At 33.6% G+C, this 19,229-nt stretch overlaps 1 protein-coding gene across 3 annotated transcripts in view; it reads right to left on the bottom strand.

Moving 5' to 3' along the window:
* Positions 1 to 19,229, bottom strand: part of ARHGAP39 (Rho GTPase activating protein 39) — a 316,607-nt gene that overhangs the window by 96,660 nt on the left and 200,718 nt on the right. For all 3 annotated transcript variants that reach the window (XM_074263619.1, XM_074263602.1, XM_074263610.1), the window contains exon 5: positions 12,311 to 12,394. In XM_074263619.1, coding sequence (XP_074119720.1) covers positions 12,311 to 12,394 — 84 coding nt within the window. The remainder of the gene's footprint in view (positions 1 to 12,310; positions 12,395 to 19,229) is intronic.

Below are 19,229 nucleotides of genomic sequence, written 5' to 3' on the forward strand. Positions count from 1 at the left end.
AGAAAAATTTTTATTTCCAAACATTTACATCAATAAAATGGAGAAAGAGCAGATCAGTGAACTGAGTATGTAACTTAAAAAAAGAAAGCTAGAAAAAGAATAAATTAAAAATCCCCGATTAAACACTAAATATAAATTATGAAAAATCAAAGGGAGATGAATAAAACTGAAAGTAAGCAAACCACAGAACTAATAAACAAAAGTAAAAGCTGGTTTTATGAAGAAGAAAACCAAAGTCCCCAAACCAAAAACAATAAAATAGATAAATCATTAATTAATTTGATTTTTTAAAAAAATAAAAGAAAACCAAATTGCCCATATTAAAAAAAAAAATGAATCACCAGCAATGAAGAGGAAATTTAAGCAATAATTAGGAGCTATTTTGACCAACTGCATGACAATAAATCTTACAATCTAAGTGAAATGGATGTATATTTATAAAAGTATAAATTGCTCAGATAAACATAAGAGGAAATAGAATAATTAAGTAATCCCATCTTAGAAAAAGAAATTGAATAGGCCATCAATGAACTCCATAAGAAAAAATAATCAGAATCCTATGTAATCAAGTGAATTCTACCAAACATTTAAATCCTATTTACTTCCAATACCATATAAATTATTTGGGGAAATGGGCAAAAAAAGTCCTACAAAATACTGCTAATGACACAAACATGACAAAAAAATTGTTTACAGTAACAGCAACATTGTGTGACAATCAACTATGAATCACAGCTTTTCTCAGCAATACAACGAGCTAAGACAAATATAAAGGACTCATGAAGGAAAATGCTACCCACATCCAGATAAATAACTGATAGACTCTAAATATATGCTGAAGTATACTAAATTTTCACTTTCTTAAAATGTGTTTTGTTTCTTGGTTGTGACAAATATGGAAATATGTTTTATATGATTGCACATATATAAGCCATATGAAATTGCTTACCATTTTAGGAAAAGGAAAGGTGAGGGGGGGAGAAAAATTTAGAACTCAAAATCTTATAAAAATGAGTGCTAGGAAGTGTCTTTATATATAATTGAAAAGATATTAGTTAAAAAAAAAAAGAAAAAGCAAAAGCTTTTGACAATATAAATACCCACTATTAAAAACTCTAGTGAGTAAAGGAATAAAAACTTTTTCATAGATACATATGTATCTATCTAAATCCATCAGCAACTATTATCTGTAATGTGAATAAGCTAAAAACCTTCCCAGGAATAAAGCAAGGATGCCCATTATCATCACTATTATTCAATAGTGTAGTAGAAATGATAATTATAGCAATAAGAAAAGAAAAAGAAATTTGAAGGAATCAGAATGGGCAACAAGGAACAAAACTTGTCAGTCTTTACAAATACTATGATGGTATATTTAGAAAATATCCTAGAGCATCAACTAAAAACTAATTGAAATAATTAACAACTTTAGACAAGCTGAAAGACACAAAACAAACCTACACAAATGATCAGCATTTCTACATTTTACTAACAGAGTTCAAAGACAGAAAGAAAATTGCATCTAAAATTACTGTAAACCAATTAAAATATTGGGAGGCTATGAAGACAAACCCACCAACTATGTGAACATAATATTTTTCACACAAATAAAATCAAATCTAAATAATTGGAAAAATATTAATCACTCATGGAAAGACTGAGATAATAAAGATGATCATTCTACTTAAATTAATTTATTTTTTCAGTGCTATACCATACTACCAAAATTTATTTAATAGAGCTGGAAAAAAATAACAAAATTCATCTAGAAAAACAAAAAGTGAAGGATTATCAAGAAAATTAGTGAAAATAAATGTGATGGAAGGTGGTCTCACTATATCAGATTCCAAACTGTAACATAAAAGTATAGTCATCAAAACTATCTGGTATTGGCTAAGAAATAGAATGCTGGATCAGTAGAATATGACTTGAAGATATAGGCTTAGGAGTAACTTGCATAAAGGTAATAATTAAATCCAAGGGAATTGATGAGGTTTTTTAAAGTTCCTATGAATTCTTATTTGTCATTTTTCATGGTTCAAAATTTTGTTACACAGGCCACAATTCATTTCTCCATTCACCAATTAGATGGGTATCTTCCTTATTTGCAAATGCTTACTACCATTAAAAAATGCTACAATAAATAGTTTGGTCTACATGGGACCTTTCTCTTTGCCTCTGACTTCTTTGAGGTAAAATACACAGCAGAGGTATTGCTAAGTCAAAGGAGATGAACATTTTAATTTTCAGTACTCTTTCCACTGCACTTGTAACTCTTTATGAAGTCCTTTAAAGTTCACAAAATGATTTTATTGCTCAAATATTAAGGTTGTAGGCAAGAATGCCTTAGAAGTAATGAAGCTCCCAGAGTCAACATAAGACCGAGAAAAGTTGTGCCGTTATACAATTTCAAAAATGAGAGTGTGGTATCTGTTAGAATCCAAGACAATTTATTCAACATCACAGAAATACAACTCTATGCTCTAACCACTAGTGCCAAGGAGGTCCAAGTTGTTTTATGAAGACCTAAAAATGTCTTCTAGAAATAACCAAAAAAAGTCACATCTATCAGAGGATTAGAAAGCTAAGCTAGAAAATCAAAAGATAACTGGAATAATATGCAAGTTTGGCTTTGTAATATAAAATTAAGCAGAAAAAAGACTAATAATGAGTTTTGTTAAGAAAATAAGCTAGTCATAGTGACACTTTTTCAACAACTTAAAAGGCAACTCTATTCATGGACATTAACAAATGGTCAATACTGAAATCAAGATTGATTAGATATTTTGCAACCAAAAATGGAGCTCTCAACAATCAGTTAAAATGAGATCCAGAACTAACTATGGATCACATTATGAACTTATTATAAAATTCATACTTAAATGGAAGAAAGTAGGGAAAGGCATCAGATTATATAGGTATGACCTAAATAACATTCCTAATACAGTGAAGGTGATAAGAGATTTAAGGGATTAAATCTGGTAGATGGAGTACGTGAAAACTAAAGACAAAGTTCACAATATTTTTCAAGGTCAACTGGATCAAAACAAAATATGGAAAATCCTCAAAAAGATGGGAATACCAGATCATCTTTCTTGCGTCATGAAAAACCTGTATGTTGGTCAAGAAACAACTGTTAGAACTGAACATGGAATGATTGGTTTAAGATTGGGAAGGAAGTATGACAAGGTTGCATATCATCATGTTACAATTTAACTTATATACAAAATGCCAGGCTGGATGAATTAAAAGCTGGAATTAAGGTTGCTGGGAGAAATAGGCAGATAACACTCTAATGGCAGAAAATGAATAATTATTAAGAAAGCCTCTTGATGAGGGTGAAAGAGAAGAGTGTAAAAAAAGCTAGCTTGAAGTTTAACATTAAAAAAAAAAAACTAAGATCATGGTAATGACAAATAGAGGGGAAAGAAATTGAAGCTGTGTCAGATTTTATATGCTTGGACTCAAAGCACACTGCAGATGGACAAATGTAGTTATGAAATTAAAAGATGTCTGGACAGCATAATGAAAAATAGAGACCTCTCCTTGCTGACAATGTCCATACACTAAAGCTATGTTTTTCCCCATAGCAACATATAGCTGTATCAGTTAAACTATAAGAAAGTTGAATGCTGCAGAATCTACACTTTTGAATCACGAAGCTAGAAAAGACATTTTGAGAATCCTTTGCAGATCAGATCAATTCTAACAGAAATTAATTCAGACTATTTAATGGAAAGACAAATATTAAGGTGAAATTTAAATACTCTGGCCACATACTGAGAATAATGGACTTACTGGAAAAGACTTTGATAATGGGAACGACTTAAGACAAACGGAAAAGGAAATAAGAAAAGATGAAATGGATAGTGTCATGGAAGCAATCAATATGAGCTTGTATTGACTTTAGAAGATATGAAGGATAGAAGGACCTAGTGTGCTATGGTCTGTGGGGCCATGAGTCAGAAACAACTAAAAAACTAAACAACATGCCCTTCACTGATACAGAATACAAGTCATCCAGACTTTTCTTATTTTGTTGGTGTTCTATTAGATTCTCTAGAGAAGAACTATATAACACAAAAGAGGCTTTCTTCCAGGTTGTCATTGTGGTTTTTTAAAAAACACGTAGAAAATAGCAGCATTTAGACTTTCCATATGTTGTTTTATTTTTTGCTTTAAATAAATAATCAGTTAACTTTCTTTATCAATTACATATTTTCTGGAGTTTTTCAATATGCTACAACCTACTTACAAATCCCTTATTCATCTCTTAATTGTCCATTGGGTCATTTTTAACTAGGATTCTTCAGAGACTATGATAATTCATACAGCATTACCAGGGAAATATTGATGTTTAAAAAATTAATTAAATGAAACTGAAAAATCCTAACACTTAAGAGAGAAACATTTCATTTCTCTTGAATGCTAGCATAAAAGAAAAGCTGATTTAATTATACATAGGGCAGGCAGTCAGGTGAAAATTTATCATTGAGATTCTAAAGAGGATGTCTAGGCATCAAACTTTTAAAATTTAATTTGTGCTTTATATAAAAACATTTTTTAAAAGTTTCATTTCTTTCTTTTGTCTTTATATAAAAGGTAGTGCCCTTTAATCTTATTTCCAGAATTGAACCCTTCTCACAACAAATAAAAAATATGCAAAAATAACTAATATACAGTGAACACATCTAACTGTATATACCAGATTTCATATCTCTATTATCCCCAATTCCCTTAAATCTTTCCTTTAGGTAAAGGAGAAGTATTTCATAATAATTTCTCTGGGACTGAGATTACTCACCACATTTAACATAACTTTTTCAAGGGCTTTTTAGATAGAAGATTTTGCAATCTTCTCATTTTAAATGATGTCTATGTTGAGGGAAAGACATCTATACCAACTCCAATGGACAATTTTTAACTGGGGTCTTTATCTGGCACACAAACAGGACAGAGAAGGGGAATGCATCTAAAATGTCAACAAATGACAAAGAAAGTTCTAAAGCAGAGTTAATTAAACTGTGAAAGACTAGAAAAAAGTTGGGAGTAGTATTTGTTTTGGGAAAAAGAAAGTATTGGCAGAAAAATTATTGGCCAGATACAGCTGTCCATAGTAGATAACAGGTGTTATCAATCCAAAATTGGGAGGGTGTTCTTTGAAGCAGCTTCTGAATAAGAAGCAACCAGTCATTTCTCAACTACTAGCCATTCAAACATCTAAGTCATGTGTTTATAATACGGGAAAAGCCTGAAAAAATGTTCTCCACAAATTTAAAGAGAGCACAGTATATGATCAAAGAACTGAAGCTGGGGCCAAAAAACTCCAGATTCAAAGCTCATCTCCCACAATATATCTTGGGCAAGTCACTTCATCCCCTAGACCTCATTTTCCCCAGTTATAAAGTGAGAAGGCTGGGCTTTTAGGTGTTTTTTTTCCCCCCTATAAATCAATTTTTCTGTGACCTGTTATAACCACTCTCAAATGTAACAACTTTAGGATTCCAGTCATCAGGTAGCACAGTGAACAAAGCACTGGACCTAGAAGCAAGGAAGACATTAGTTCAACACTAACCTCAAACACTTATTAGGGCTGTGAATTTGGACAAGTCACTTAACCTGTTTGCTTCTGATTTATTCAACTATAAAATGAAGATATTAGCACCTACTTCCCAGAGTTGTTATAAATATCAAATGGGATAAGTCATAAAATACTTGGAACAGGGCAAGTTCTTTCTAAATGGAAGCTATATTATCACCACAAAGAGCATCCTATTTAGGGGGATATTTCCCAGAGGTAAAGGGATTACTTTAACCACTCCACAATGTACCAGAGAACTCTATCCTTTGGGACCTACATCAAAACACATCCTATAGATGTTTTTTAATGTGTGTTCCCCCCCCCCCCAATAAATTCACTCCTTTATGGAAGGCTAGGCTTCTAAAAGATAGCTTTTATTTATCTTCAATACTGACTAGACAAACCAAGGCTGCCTTGGATTAGGGAGGAAGAGATTAGTCAGATTAGGCCCTCTAGGTTAACTAGGGAAAGCTGCCTCACTGTTGATATATATTTTTTGTTTTGTTTAATAAGATATGCCCGTAAGAAGACAACATAATAGGAGAGAGCAGAAAGTCTAGTTTCTTCTGTTTCATTTATCTTTACCTGATCACAACAAAATAAATGTAAGTATTTAAAAAGTTCAACTGTGAGGAATGGAAAACTCTTATAGGAGTTAGCTCTTTATAATGCCACTGTTCCAGGCCTGGACCATCCCATGAAGGCTTGTTTTCCATTGTGGTATTAGGAACAATGTCATATAGCCCATCCTGTATTGCCTTGGTAAAGCTAAAGAACTGTGGAAATGTCTTTATTCAAATCCCTACAAACTATATCTTTTTCTCAGCTGTTGTAATTTATGAAATGTCCATTTAAAAAGCAAATGCAAAAGACAAGAAATTGTCTTTAAAATGCAGTCCATGTAGATTATGGTGGAAATAAAAACATGAACGATGAAAACATGGTTTATGGTATGCAGAAGATGGTATGAAGTGAAAAGAATAATAGGTAAAAACAAACTTAATTCTTATTTGAATGGGCTGTTATCATCACAGAATTGTTCATACAGCAACTGGAATATTATTAATAATTTGGAATAAGGTACTGAGGACATACTTATCATTTGATAAGTATGCATTTAGATGGAATTGGAAAAAAAAGTTAATACAGTGAATAACATAACTAGAATCTAAAAAGACACTGATAGACTAGAACAATGAACTAAAACTAGTAAAATGAAATGTAAAAATGAAAAATAGAAAATACTGTGCTATCCTTTTTATAGTGGCAAGGATTTGGAAACTGAGTGGATGCCCATCAATTGGCTAAATAAGTTTAGATATATGAAAGCAATGGAATATTATTATTCCATAAGAAATGATGAGCAGACTGATTTCAGAAAAACCTGAAAAGACCTCCAAGAACTGATGCTAAGTGAAATAAGCAGAACCAGGAGAACACAGTACACAACAACAGCAAGATATATGATGATCAACTCTGATGGACTTGACTCTTCTGAACAATGAGGTGATTTAAGACAATTCTAATAGACTTGTGATGAAAATGCCCTCTGCATCCTGAAAGAGAATCATGGAGACTAAATATAGATTAAAGCACATATAGTATTTTCATCTTTTGTTGCTGCTTTTTTCTTGTGTTTTTTTTTTCCCCCTCCCTTTTGGTCTGATTTTACTTGCACAGCATGACAAATATGGAAATATACTTAAAAGAATTGCACATATTTAACCTTCATCATATTGCTTACTTCTTGAGAAAGGGGAGGTAAGGGAGAAAAATTTGGGAACATAAAGTTTTATAAAAATAAATCCTGAAAAATATCTTTACATGTATTTGGGGGAAAATACTACTGAAAATGGGGGGAAAATGAAAAGAATTTTTAAAAAGTAAAATATTGAACTTTTGATTTACAAAAAAACCCACCTGTCCTAGTATAGGAAAGGTGAGCATGACTAGAAAATGGTTCATGTGAAAAAAGACCTAGAACTTTTAGTGAACTACAAGTTTAGTATGACTTAGTAATGTCACATATAGGAAACAGATTTTGTCCTCAAGGGGAGAAACTTAATAATAATCAAAACTATCTAAAAGTAAAATCAGCTGCTTTGGTAGGATTTTAAGCAGAAGCCAGATAATTATTTTTTTTTAGGTTATTGTAAATAGGAATCTTGTTCCAAAATAGATCAGATGAGATGACTTCCCATCTCAGAGAAGATTTCTATTTGTATATAAATAAGAAGCTATCTCTAATTGTCTTGCTCAATGCTTTAATCAATGATTTGTATAAAGGCACAAAATACCTTATAAGTAATGTACTAGAAAGAGCTAAATTTGGGTTTGTATTCCAGCTCTAACATTTACTAAATGTATATCTATGGAAATGTCTTCACCTTAATGAATCCATTTTCTGATCTGTAATTTTGGGACAATATAGGTGTATTCTCTACATCACAAAGCCATTGTGAGGAAAACATTTTGTAAACATTAAAGCACTTCAGGAACATGAATTATTGTTGTTAATATAAGAGTTTAAGGATGACAAAATCTGAGAAAAGTTAGTGAATCAAATATGATAGAATCAAAAATCAAAACAAATTCTCTTCAGGGACAAAGTCAATAAAAGACAAGAAAACACTGATCAGTCATAAATGTAATGTGTCATCTTCAAGTTAAAAAACCAACTAGATAAGCATAGAATGGGAGAGGATTAGCTTGCCACATCATAGCTACAGAGAAAAGGCAAGGGTTGATATACATATGTCTATCTTTGGTTCTGAAAAATGCCAACCTGAGCAGACAAGAAGCAAATGAATGTAGGGGAGGAGAGATAGCAAAACATAAAAAAGGACGATCTTGGAGCCAAGAGACCTGAGTTTGATTCCCTCCTCAAAAACTCATTAATTGTGTGACTATAGGTAAATCACTGCACCTCTGTGAGATTTCTCTGTAAAATGAGGAATCTCATTTTATGCAATTGACCTCAAATGTTTCCAGAAAGAAATATATTATACAGATATGAATTATTATTACAAGTAGATGCATTATTTAATCTTTTTGTGGTCCTAATTTATTCATAAATTAAGCAAGATCATGTAATAACAAGAAAGCCAATAAGCTATAGTCATTCACTGAGTTAATGGCATAGTATACAGTACGCTTTACCACACTTTAGAATGAAAACTGACAAACTGCTTATATTAAGAGGAACCAAGTTGATGAGAGGTCTGAAGGTTATGCCATTTGAAAAGAAGTGGAGATTTTTAGCCTGAAAAAGCCTGAGAGATGTAATTGTTGTTTAACTAATGAACTATCAAGTAGAAAAGTATTTACCCTGGCCTTAGCTGATCCAAGAAAGAAAAGCTGGGAATGATGGGTAGAAGCTACAGAGATGCAGATTTCAGTTTGAAAAACGATTAGAGAAGAAACAAAGTAGAAAGATGAAGGGCATCAGCAGTAGTGATATCTTCAACACAGGAAGTTGTACAGTGGGGGTTCAATAGCAATTTAGCAGTGATGAATCCTAAAGATTCCTATTCAGGTGTGAGTTAGATGAGATCACCTCTGAGGTAACTTTCTGTATAATCTCAGAATCAAGAATCGACGATGGATTATAGTGAGATGAGTGCTTCATTATAGTAAACACAAAAAATATCTTGTGGGAACTGACATTCTGAGAGATCTGGGGAGGATGCCAGATGCAAAGACATAATGTGAGAAGGAAATAATTTCAACCCCAAAGTTAGAATACAGAATAGACACTGAGAAAGGATGATGTAGAAAATAAAGACCCTTTTCTAAGAAAATGGGCTGCTACTGTACTGGAAAATACTAATGTCTGGACAAGACAGAGCTCATGGATTAATAGTTTTCTCACTTTGAGACAGCAAGCTGATGGTTCTGTAGACAATGTTCTACAAAGGCGAAAGTGTGTCAGAGAACAAACCAAATCCATTATTTCTGGCAATGTTTGCCTTAGAGGAAGAATAGAATGAGTCACTGGAACTATCTAGTGGTGTTTGTTGATCAGGTGGGAGACAGGAAAGTATAAAAGATGAGAAGGAAATTTTTTGATTATACTAATTAGGAAGCAGTTCTCTTTTAGTTTGGGAAGAAGAATGAATCATTATTATTACTATGAATGGGTCTGTCATTTAGCTTTCTGGAGTTTTAGTTTTTTCACCTATCCCTGGTAGGTAGAGACAGGAAGCAGAAATGCCATGGAAGAAAGTACAAACAGATGAAATGGAAACCAAGAACACTAGAATGAAAAATGAGATAACCAAAGGATATGGATAGATTGCTAAACAATGTGAATATGTATTAGAAGTCAGAGATTAAAGATAAAGAAGATAATAAAGGAGACAAAGTAGAGAAATCTGGGGAGAAGTACTGTAGCGAGCTGTCGTCTCTAGAAGCTGCCGGATCACTCTCTGGGAAGAGATCTGCTGTGTCTTCTACTCAAATCTCTCCGACAGATTCTTCTTCCTGTAACGAACCGTTGTCTCCAGGCAGTTGCTGTTAACTCTTGTCCAGAGAAGTGACTTCCCTTCCTGCAGAGAGCTGCGTCAAGCCTGATGCAATGCAGAGTCTTCTTCTATCTCTGGGTGTCCTCTCTTTTATCCTCCCAGAGAATGGGCGTGGGATAATGCAAGGGCTTCTGGGAAGAACCACTTCAGCCAATGAGCTTGCTCCTTCTATCAAGTCAACCTGAGTTCTCACCTTGTAATTATCCAACCTGAATTCTCACCTTGTCACTATCCAGACAACCTGAGTTCTCACCTAGTAATCCTAACAAAGTATGTTATATAGAAAGGAAATAATAGAGAAAATTTAGGAGTAGGAATCAAAGAAATAGGCTGGAAAGAATACACCAGGAAAAATATTTAATGTAGAGAGAGTAATAGTGATAAAAGAATTGCTTAGGACTGTGCTGGGAAACATTGAAAGTTTAGTTAAGGTACAGTCACTGCATTAATGGGAGTTTATAATCTTGTAAATAAGATGTAATAAGCATACAGTTAATAAAAATACAAAATTGTAAATCTGGTACAAAAGTGGAATACGTAAAAATACTGATATTTACATAACACTTCCTAAGTGTCAGGCATTGTGTTAAGTATTTTATAATTATTATTTCAATTGATCCACTCAATGATCTAGAGCAGTGGTCCTCAAACTTTTTAAATAGGGGCCAGTTCACTGTCCCTCAGACTGTGGGAGGGCCAGACTATACTAAAAATAAAATCTCACACTTTGTCTCCGCCCCTCAGCCCATTTGCCATAACCCATCGGGCTGCATAAACGGCCTCTGCCAGCTGTAGTTTGAGAACTTCAGATCTAGAGAGTAGGGGTAGTATTATCTCTATTTTACAGATAAGGAACCTGAAGCAGATAAAGGCTAGAAGCATATAAAAGACTTGCCCAGGATCATATAGTTAGTAAATGTCAGAGGACAGATTTGAAATCCAGTTTGCCTGACTCTAGGATGAGAGCTCTAGTAACTGTGCTGCTCTAAGAAATAAAAGTTACTTCAAGGGAATCCTGGACAATAGCATGAGATGCATTTCCAACTGTCAGTAGCACAACAAAGATTCCACCCCTTCCCTCATAAGAATTATACATGCTTCCTTGAGCATCACTGTTCATTATACTTACCATATAGCAATAAGAAAAGAGAATAGCCATATGATAAAGTAAATACAGTATCAGATTTAAAGTCAAGAAGACCTTCCTGAGTTCAACTATGACCTCAGACCCTGTGACCCTGGCGACAAGTCACTCAAATATATCTGCCTCAATTTTCTCATCTTAAAATGAGCTGGAAAAGGAAATGGCAAAACACTTCAGTGTCTCTTTCAAGAAAACCACAAATGAAATCATAAAAAGTCAGACATGACTGAATGATAACAAAAGTAGGAAAAGATTACCGTTCTGAGGCTTTGGTACATAACCAGTTTTCTAGCATAGAAGTGTCAATATTTACCATAAATAATTTCCTGTAGTATCACCTCCCTTTCTCCCAATCCCAAGGCCATGATCATATGTGGGGTGGAAAACATATATGCATTTTTCACTAAAAGGAGGGGGAAAATTCTATCCTTTCAATAAGAGTGGGGATAAATTAACTGGGAAAGATAAGAACTCTAGGGATATTGTGTTGACTGCCAGAGAATTAGATAAAAAGAAAATAAAAATAAAAGGTAGCCAAAAGGATGAAAAGAACTTACAAGAAGTTAAAAAGTGAATTTATTGAGGAAAAAAAAACACCCACACACAGAGAAAAAACTTCAATAGGATGTGCTTTATATGTATAAGATAAGGTATGAAAAGGCAAAGAAAAAAACTGGTATAACTAATGAGACAAATAGATCTAAGCTAAATTTTAGCTTGATAGAGATGCTAAACAGTTTGCTAAATACAAAGATAAACATCTCCAAGAAGAGATCCCTTAATATGAATTCAGCAGTCATTTGGTGACAACTTTGTTTATCTTGATTGTTTTACCCCTTGAGGCTAGGGTTAAGTGACTTGCCCAGGGTCACACAGCTAGGAAGTGTTAAGTGTCTGAGACCAGATTTGAACTCTTGTCCTCCTGAATTCAAGGCCAGTGCGCTATCCACTGGGCCACCTAGCTGCCCTTATCTCAAAATATATTAAAGAGAACTCCTCTTTCTAATACAAGTCTATTTAATAAAAGACAGCTATGAAAACATGGCAGTAAACATTCACTACCTGTAATGAAGAAGCTGGCCTTCTGCATTGTAATCCCGATAAATCTCATAGTCCTTCTCAAGGAATACTCCTGATGGGGAAGAACTGAAACAGCAAAAGGAAAAATACATATTAGACTGAGCAAAAGCAATTTCAACATATGACAAATCATGGTATCTTTGATTACACCGTGTGTGTGTGTGTGTGTGTGTGTGTGTGTGTGTGTGTGTGTGTATGCAGATCCAGTACATTGTTCTTTGGGACCCATGTTAAAACAGACTTCAGTGGCCATCTAATTCAACCTATATTCAAAACAAGAATTCCCTCTATAACATAAGCAATCATTCAATCTCTACTTGATATCACCAATGATACCATCAGAATTCAGCTGATATAGATGCAAGGTTTAAAATGCACTTTACAAATATTATCTAATTTTATGTTTACACAAACCCAGGAAGTTCATAACTACAATTATTATTATTCCTATTTTAAAGTGAGGAAATAGATCCAGAGAGACTGATTTGCCCATGATGAGTAGAGGAATCAGTCTGCAGCTCTTGGTAGGCTGCTTTTCAGGAAGGAAGAATAAAGCCATTCTTAGACTCAAGCAATTCAGTTTCAACCAAATTTTCCCATTCTACAAGTCAACAAACAGATGCTTCAGGGCTTCTGTTAAAATGGAGGCAGTTTTTTTGACGGGGATGAACCCTGAAACTGTCCTCCTTGACTTTTGGGATGAGCCCTAAAACACTCTTCTGTCAGAGATCCACCCTTTGGGGCAATTAAGTGGTTTTATTAAGATTGGCTCAGGACCACTCCCTACTTAGCTCCAATTTAAGTGGTCTCATTCAACTGGAAGTCTAGGCCTGGGGGCAGTGACAACATTGAAGGAATCTCATTCAATTGAAATCCCAGTCTCAGATTTCCTATAAAAGACAATTTAAAACTCATATCTTTGCAGAAGTCTGAAGTAGTATGCTTTGTCAAGTGACCTCTCCTCTTGGCAGTTGCCTACTAGGACTTCTGCCCATTGGGAAGAGACCTTTTCAGTGATAACCTCTTGTTATTTCTTTGCCAGGACCTTGTCACTAAGAAGTCAGTCTTCTTAGCAAAACTGGCTTCTCAGTGCCAACACAATAAACTTCCCTCTTGTCATTCAGACTTTTTGGATTCGTGAATTGTTTTCACATTGGACCTGCGGGAAGTAAATCTTCTTCTATCCCAAAGTGTGACATTAAATAACTCCATACCCAGAAAGGATTTATAGAACTCAAAAAAGAATTTAAAAATCAAATGAGAGGGGCAGCTAGATGAAACAGTGGCTAAAGAGTTGGCCCTGAAGTCAGGAGAACTTGAGTTCAAATCTGACCTCAGACACTTAATACTTCCTAACTGTGTGACCCTGGGCAAAGCCACTTAACCCCAGCCTCAGCAAAAAACAAACAAATACACCCCCCCCCAAAAAAAAAAGTCAAATGAGACAGTGAAGAAAAGAAAAAATAAATAAAATAAAAACCAAGAAAAACAAGATTATGAAGAAAAAAAAAGTTAACCAACTAGAAAAGGAGATAAGAGTCTTAAAGATGAAAATAACTCTTTGAAAATAATTGGGCAAGGAGAAGCCAGTGAAACTAGAAGATAATAAGAAATAACAAAACAGAATATAAAGAAAGAAAAAATAGAATGTGACACATAAGAAAAATAACAGATCTGGGGAACAGATCAAGAAAAAAAAAAAAGAATTGGGCTACCTGAAAGCTGTGACCAGAAAAAGAATCTTGACACAATAATGTAAGAAATAATCCAAGAAAATTGTCCTGAAGTGATAGAACATAAGGGGAAAGTAGAAATAGAAAAAATCCATTAAGTATTACCTCAAGGAGATCCTTTATGGAAATAAAATGTGGAAACATTGCCAAATTTTGAAACCCCCAGATCAAAGAGAAAATTTTGCAAAAAAGAAGAAACAATTCAAATATGCTGGAGCTACAATTAGAATCATACAAGACTGAGCAGCACCCACAATAAAAGACTACAGATCCTGGAATCATATATACCGGCAATCAAAAGAACCAGGCCTGTGGCAAAAAATATCATACCTAACAAAATTATCCATAACACTGAATTTTAAAAAATTGACATTCATTGACTTTGAAGATTTTCTGAACTTTCTTATAACCAAACCTATGTCACTGATGGATTATTTCAAAATGGTATCCTTCACAATCTCCAAAGTCATCTACCAGCCACGAAAAACAAAGTGTCAGAGGTGGTGTCAAAATCTTGCCAATTCTATTGTCTTCTGAGAGAGGCAACTAAAATCTCAGCAATTCTCCAGAAGTTCTAAGATTATGCCCAAAGCAGAAAGTTTATAGAAATATAGAATATAGTAATAGTCTTTTACATTGCCATCTTATCCAGTGGAAAGTAATATTCAAATTTAAAAATGTTTAGTCTGGTTTTATTTGCTATATAATAATTATAGTACTGTGGATTTCATCTATTAAAAAGGTGAATATCTTCTAAAATATTTTTTAAACTGAGATATTAGTACAAAAGGTTCCAGAATTCTAGTGTGCTAGTACTGAAGAAAAATGTTTGCAAGTCACCAATTTCATTTTGTGAACTGACATTTTATAGGTTATTGGAATCTCTAGTAATCTCTAGAGAAGGATTAGTTTTGGGTAGGAACCTAACCTCCTCTTCCCCATAAATTCAATGTCTCAATATTCACTTTATTTTTTATTACTTATTTATTTATTTATTTATTTTTTTACGTTCAAGCCATTTTCTAGGAATATTATCCCTTGAAAGCTCAAGATTGGTTGTAGTTTCCAAATGCTTTCCAGAATAGCAGAACCAGGTCACAGCATCACTAACATTTCATTAACATGCTTATTTTCTCACAGTTCCTCTATAATTTGTCGCTCTATTTTTTGAGTCAATTTTGTTGATCTGATGGTTCATATTCTTTGACTATTCATAACCTGGGAAATGGTTCTTGTTCTTATAAACTTGATTCAGTTTCCTATAAAACCTAGAAATGAGATATTTACCAAAAAAAAAAAAAAAAAAAAAAAAAAAAAAGGGAGTAAGGAGAAATCTGAAGCAAGTTTTCATTGCACCACATACCATATACACCAATGTATTGCTTTTCCTCTCATTTTAGTTGAATTAGCTTTACTTATAAACAATTAATTTTTTAAATATAATCAAAATTGTCTACTTTATTTTCCATGACCCTCTCTAGCTCTTAGTTGGTCATGAACTCTTTCCATATCCTTAGATCTGACTATAATTTTTTCCATGCATCACCAATTTCTTTATAATACTAACTTTTATATCTAAATCATATATGCATTTGGAGTATATCTTGGCAAATGGTATGAGAGTTTAGTTTATAGCTAGCTTCTGTAGGCAACTCTCCAGTTTTCCCAATAATTTTTGTCAAATAGCAAGTTTTTGACCCAAAAGCTATCATCTTTGCATTTATCAAACAGTAGATTACTGTGCTCATTTGCTTCTGTATGTGGTATAATTAATCCATTTTATTGATCAACTTTATTTCCTACACAATACAAAAGTGTTTTGATAATTAAAGTTTTGAAGTATAGTTTGATATCAGATACTGCTAGGCCGCCTTTAGTCCCATAGTTTTTCACTAATTCCCTTTACATTCTTGATCTTTTATTCATTCAGAAGAATTTTGTTACTTTTTTTTTCCCCTTCTGCTCTATAAAGTAATTCTTTGGTAGTTTGACTAGTATAACACTATTATTATTATTATTATTTTTTATCATAATAGCTTAATCCACCCATGAGCAATTAATAGTTCTCTGATGGATTTTTTTGGTAAAACTCAGAAATGCTAATAATTTACATGATTTTATTATTTATGTTGCAATTTTGCTAAAGTTGGTAATTGTTTTAACTAGTTTTTTAATTGACTTTGAAAAAGACAACTTCATCTGAAAAAAATAATAATTTGATTTCATTTTTGTGCCTATGCTTATTCTCAACTTCTTTTTCATTTCTTTTTGCTATATAACTAATATTGTAGCAGTATAATGAATAGTAATAGTGAAAATGGAAATTCTTGCTTAGCTCTGATCTTATTGAAAAGTCCTTTAGCTTATTCCTATTGTAGATAATGCTAGCTCCTGGTTTTAGACAGATACTACTTATATTATTATGTATACTTATATATTATATTACATATTTTTAAAAGCTCTTCTTTATCTCTACCCTTTTTAACAGTTTGTCTTGTTTTTAAATAAGAATAGGAGCTACATCTTGTCAAAAAATTTTCTGCACCTACTCAATTCAACCAAATCCTAAAATTCTATTCTATTCTGAGCAGAAAATTCCATCAATCCAAAATCCTCTTATTCACTAATGGGAAATATGAAAAAACCCCACAAAATGGGGAGTTTGCTCTCAAAGCAGCAGAACTGTTATGAATTTCACAGCCCAAACTGGACGCATTCTCTGGGATTCTCAGATACTCAAACTTAACAGGGAGTTGATACCTTTAAAGGATTACTTATTCTTAATACCCATTCAGTTATTTCCCCGGGGACATTCCCATTTTCAATTATTGCCTTGTCAGGATTATTACTAAGTGCTAACTCGGTTGTCTAATTTAGCATGGTACCTAACAATTCTCTAGTTCAGAGTTCATACCTTTAAAGGTTTTCAAACCTTTAAAGGAGTTAACACTTTAAAAGAGTTCGCTCATTGGTTCCTTAAGGAGCTCCAGCTAATATTTACATAATACTATGTTCCAGGTACTGTGCTAAATACTTTACAATTATTATTTTAATTGATCATGACAATCCTGGGAGGTCAATGTTATTATTATTCCCATTTTACAAATAAGGACACTGAGGCAAACAGTGGTTAAGTGACTTGCCCAGGAGTCACATAATTAGTAATTGTCTGAGGCTGGATTAGAACTCAAGCCTTCCTGACAGCAAAGTGTTTTATTCATTTACTTAGCTTCTACTTCTTATCTATGAAGAGAATAAATACAAAATACTTAAAATACAGGATATTTAGGAGTACCCAGAATTTGTGGGGTTTAGGAAGGGCTTCATGTTAGAAGGAAAGGGGCCCTAGAAGTTAAAGGAATGAGGAAGGGCTTCATTTTAGGCTTCCATTGATTCTATGGTTTAGCATTCAATCACAACTGAATATAATCATGTTCTTCTGAGGTTTCTTTCCTTCTTTCCTCTCCCTCCCTCTGTTTGTTCATTTATTCATTCCTTCCCTCTCTCCCTCTATTTATTTATTTAAAACATAAATGCAAAAAAAAAAAAAAAAAAAAAAAAAAAAAGATAATTGTCAAGTGCCCAGTAGAACATCATGGAGGATTCAAAATAGATTGTAATACATTTCCATTTCAAGAAAGAATATATAATAGAAAATCGTACTCATAACTGTCCATCTTTTCTTTGGTTTTTTTGGGTAATTTTTCTTTTATCCTCTGCTGTGTACTTTTTATTTTATTCTTTTTTCTCCCCTTTTTTCCCCCTTCCACTTTACCCCACAGACAAGTTTATTCAATATGCAAAAATGCAGCAGGGGAAATCAAAGACCTAATCAAAGACCTAAAAGTCAGAATCTTGACATTCCTTTAGTATTTGGCCTGAATTTCCTCCTCAGAAAAATAAAGAAGTTAAACAAAATGATCTCTTCCTTTTCAGATCCAAGTTTCAAAGATTTGGGGCAATTCTGCTTCTGATACTTAAACTTATACAGATAATGCTAACCATTTCCTCAATATCAGTTTCTGCTTTCATGCTCCAACTGATAAATAATTTTATAGGAAAGAGCTGTCCATTAGAAAGTAAAAGATACTAACTCAGAGTAATACAGAAAAATCTAGGGAGAGAATAGAGATGCCTGAGAAATCATTATCTTATTTTCTTCAGGCAGAAGAACTTTGAAGGAAAAGAGAAAAATAAGTGCTGACCACATACCAAGCCAAGAAGACAAATGGGCACAGCTGCAATGTATATTAACTAAAGCAGTGAAAAATCCAAGAAAGTCTGGACAATGTTTGTCTATGTCAGTCACTTCATGTGGTGGAAGAAAGTTTCCATTGTCAATCTCAGCCAAGTAGTTACATGTTTACACCTATTCCAGGACATAAAAGCCCCAAAGGAGTTTCTAATCAAGAGATCTAATGTCTAAGAGAACCTTATGATCAAAAGGATTCTCTTTGGAACTTTGTAGGCTAAGAATCCTCTCATTCATCTTGGTGATATAGTTAACAGAGACAAACTTATGATGAGGGAGACAAACTTGCTAAGTCACATGAATTCCTACCTCCCCCATCTTCCTTCTACACTACTATTAAAGTGATGTAAATAAAACAAAGGTCTGAACATGCCATTCCCCGATTTAAAAAAAGCTTCAGTTTGGCACTTGATTGTACAGATGAGCAAATTAGCTGGATTGCCCAAGTTCAACACATCAAATGGGCAAAGTCAGAATTTGAACACAAATCCTCTTATGACAAGTACAAAACCTTTTCTCTTACATCAAAGTTCTGTTAGGCTGTTATAGCCTTAAAGATAATTTAGTCTAACCTGCTTTAATTTATCTCAGCTAAGGGTTGAAAAAATTAAGTGACTTATTCAAAATTACAAAGCTAGTTAGCAAGAATTGTGACTCATGCCACATGACCACCATAGTCTTTCTAATGGTGCCTTGGTGACGCATTATAAAAACCCATGGCTATAAAGAGACAGTCTAGACTGCCTCATGCTCAGCAGTCTTAAAAATACTGTAGTTCCAGCCACGCCACTGTAGTTCACAATTGACTTGCATCATGAACCCTTATAATTAAATAGGTCCAGACTAACTTGGGATGCTCCCTCTCACAAGGCTGCAAGTTGCATTGAACTGCAGCTCAGAAATCCCTCACCACCTC

This window comes from Sminthopsis crassicaudata, chromosome 1 (genome assembly GCF_048593235.1).
Source record: "Sminthopsis crassicaudata isolate SCR6 chromosome 1, ASM4859323v1, whole genome shotgun sequence".
Lineage (NCBI taxonomy): Eukaryota > Metazoa > Chordata > Mammalia > Dasyuromorphia > Dasyuridae > Sminthopsis > Sminthopsis crassicaudata.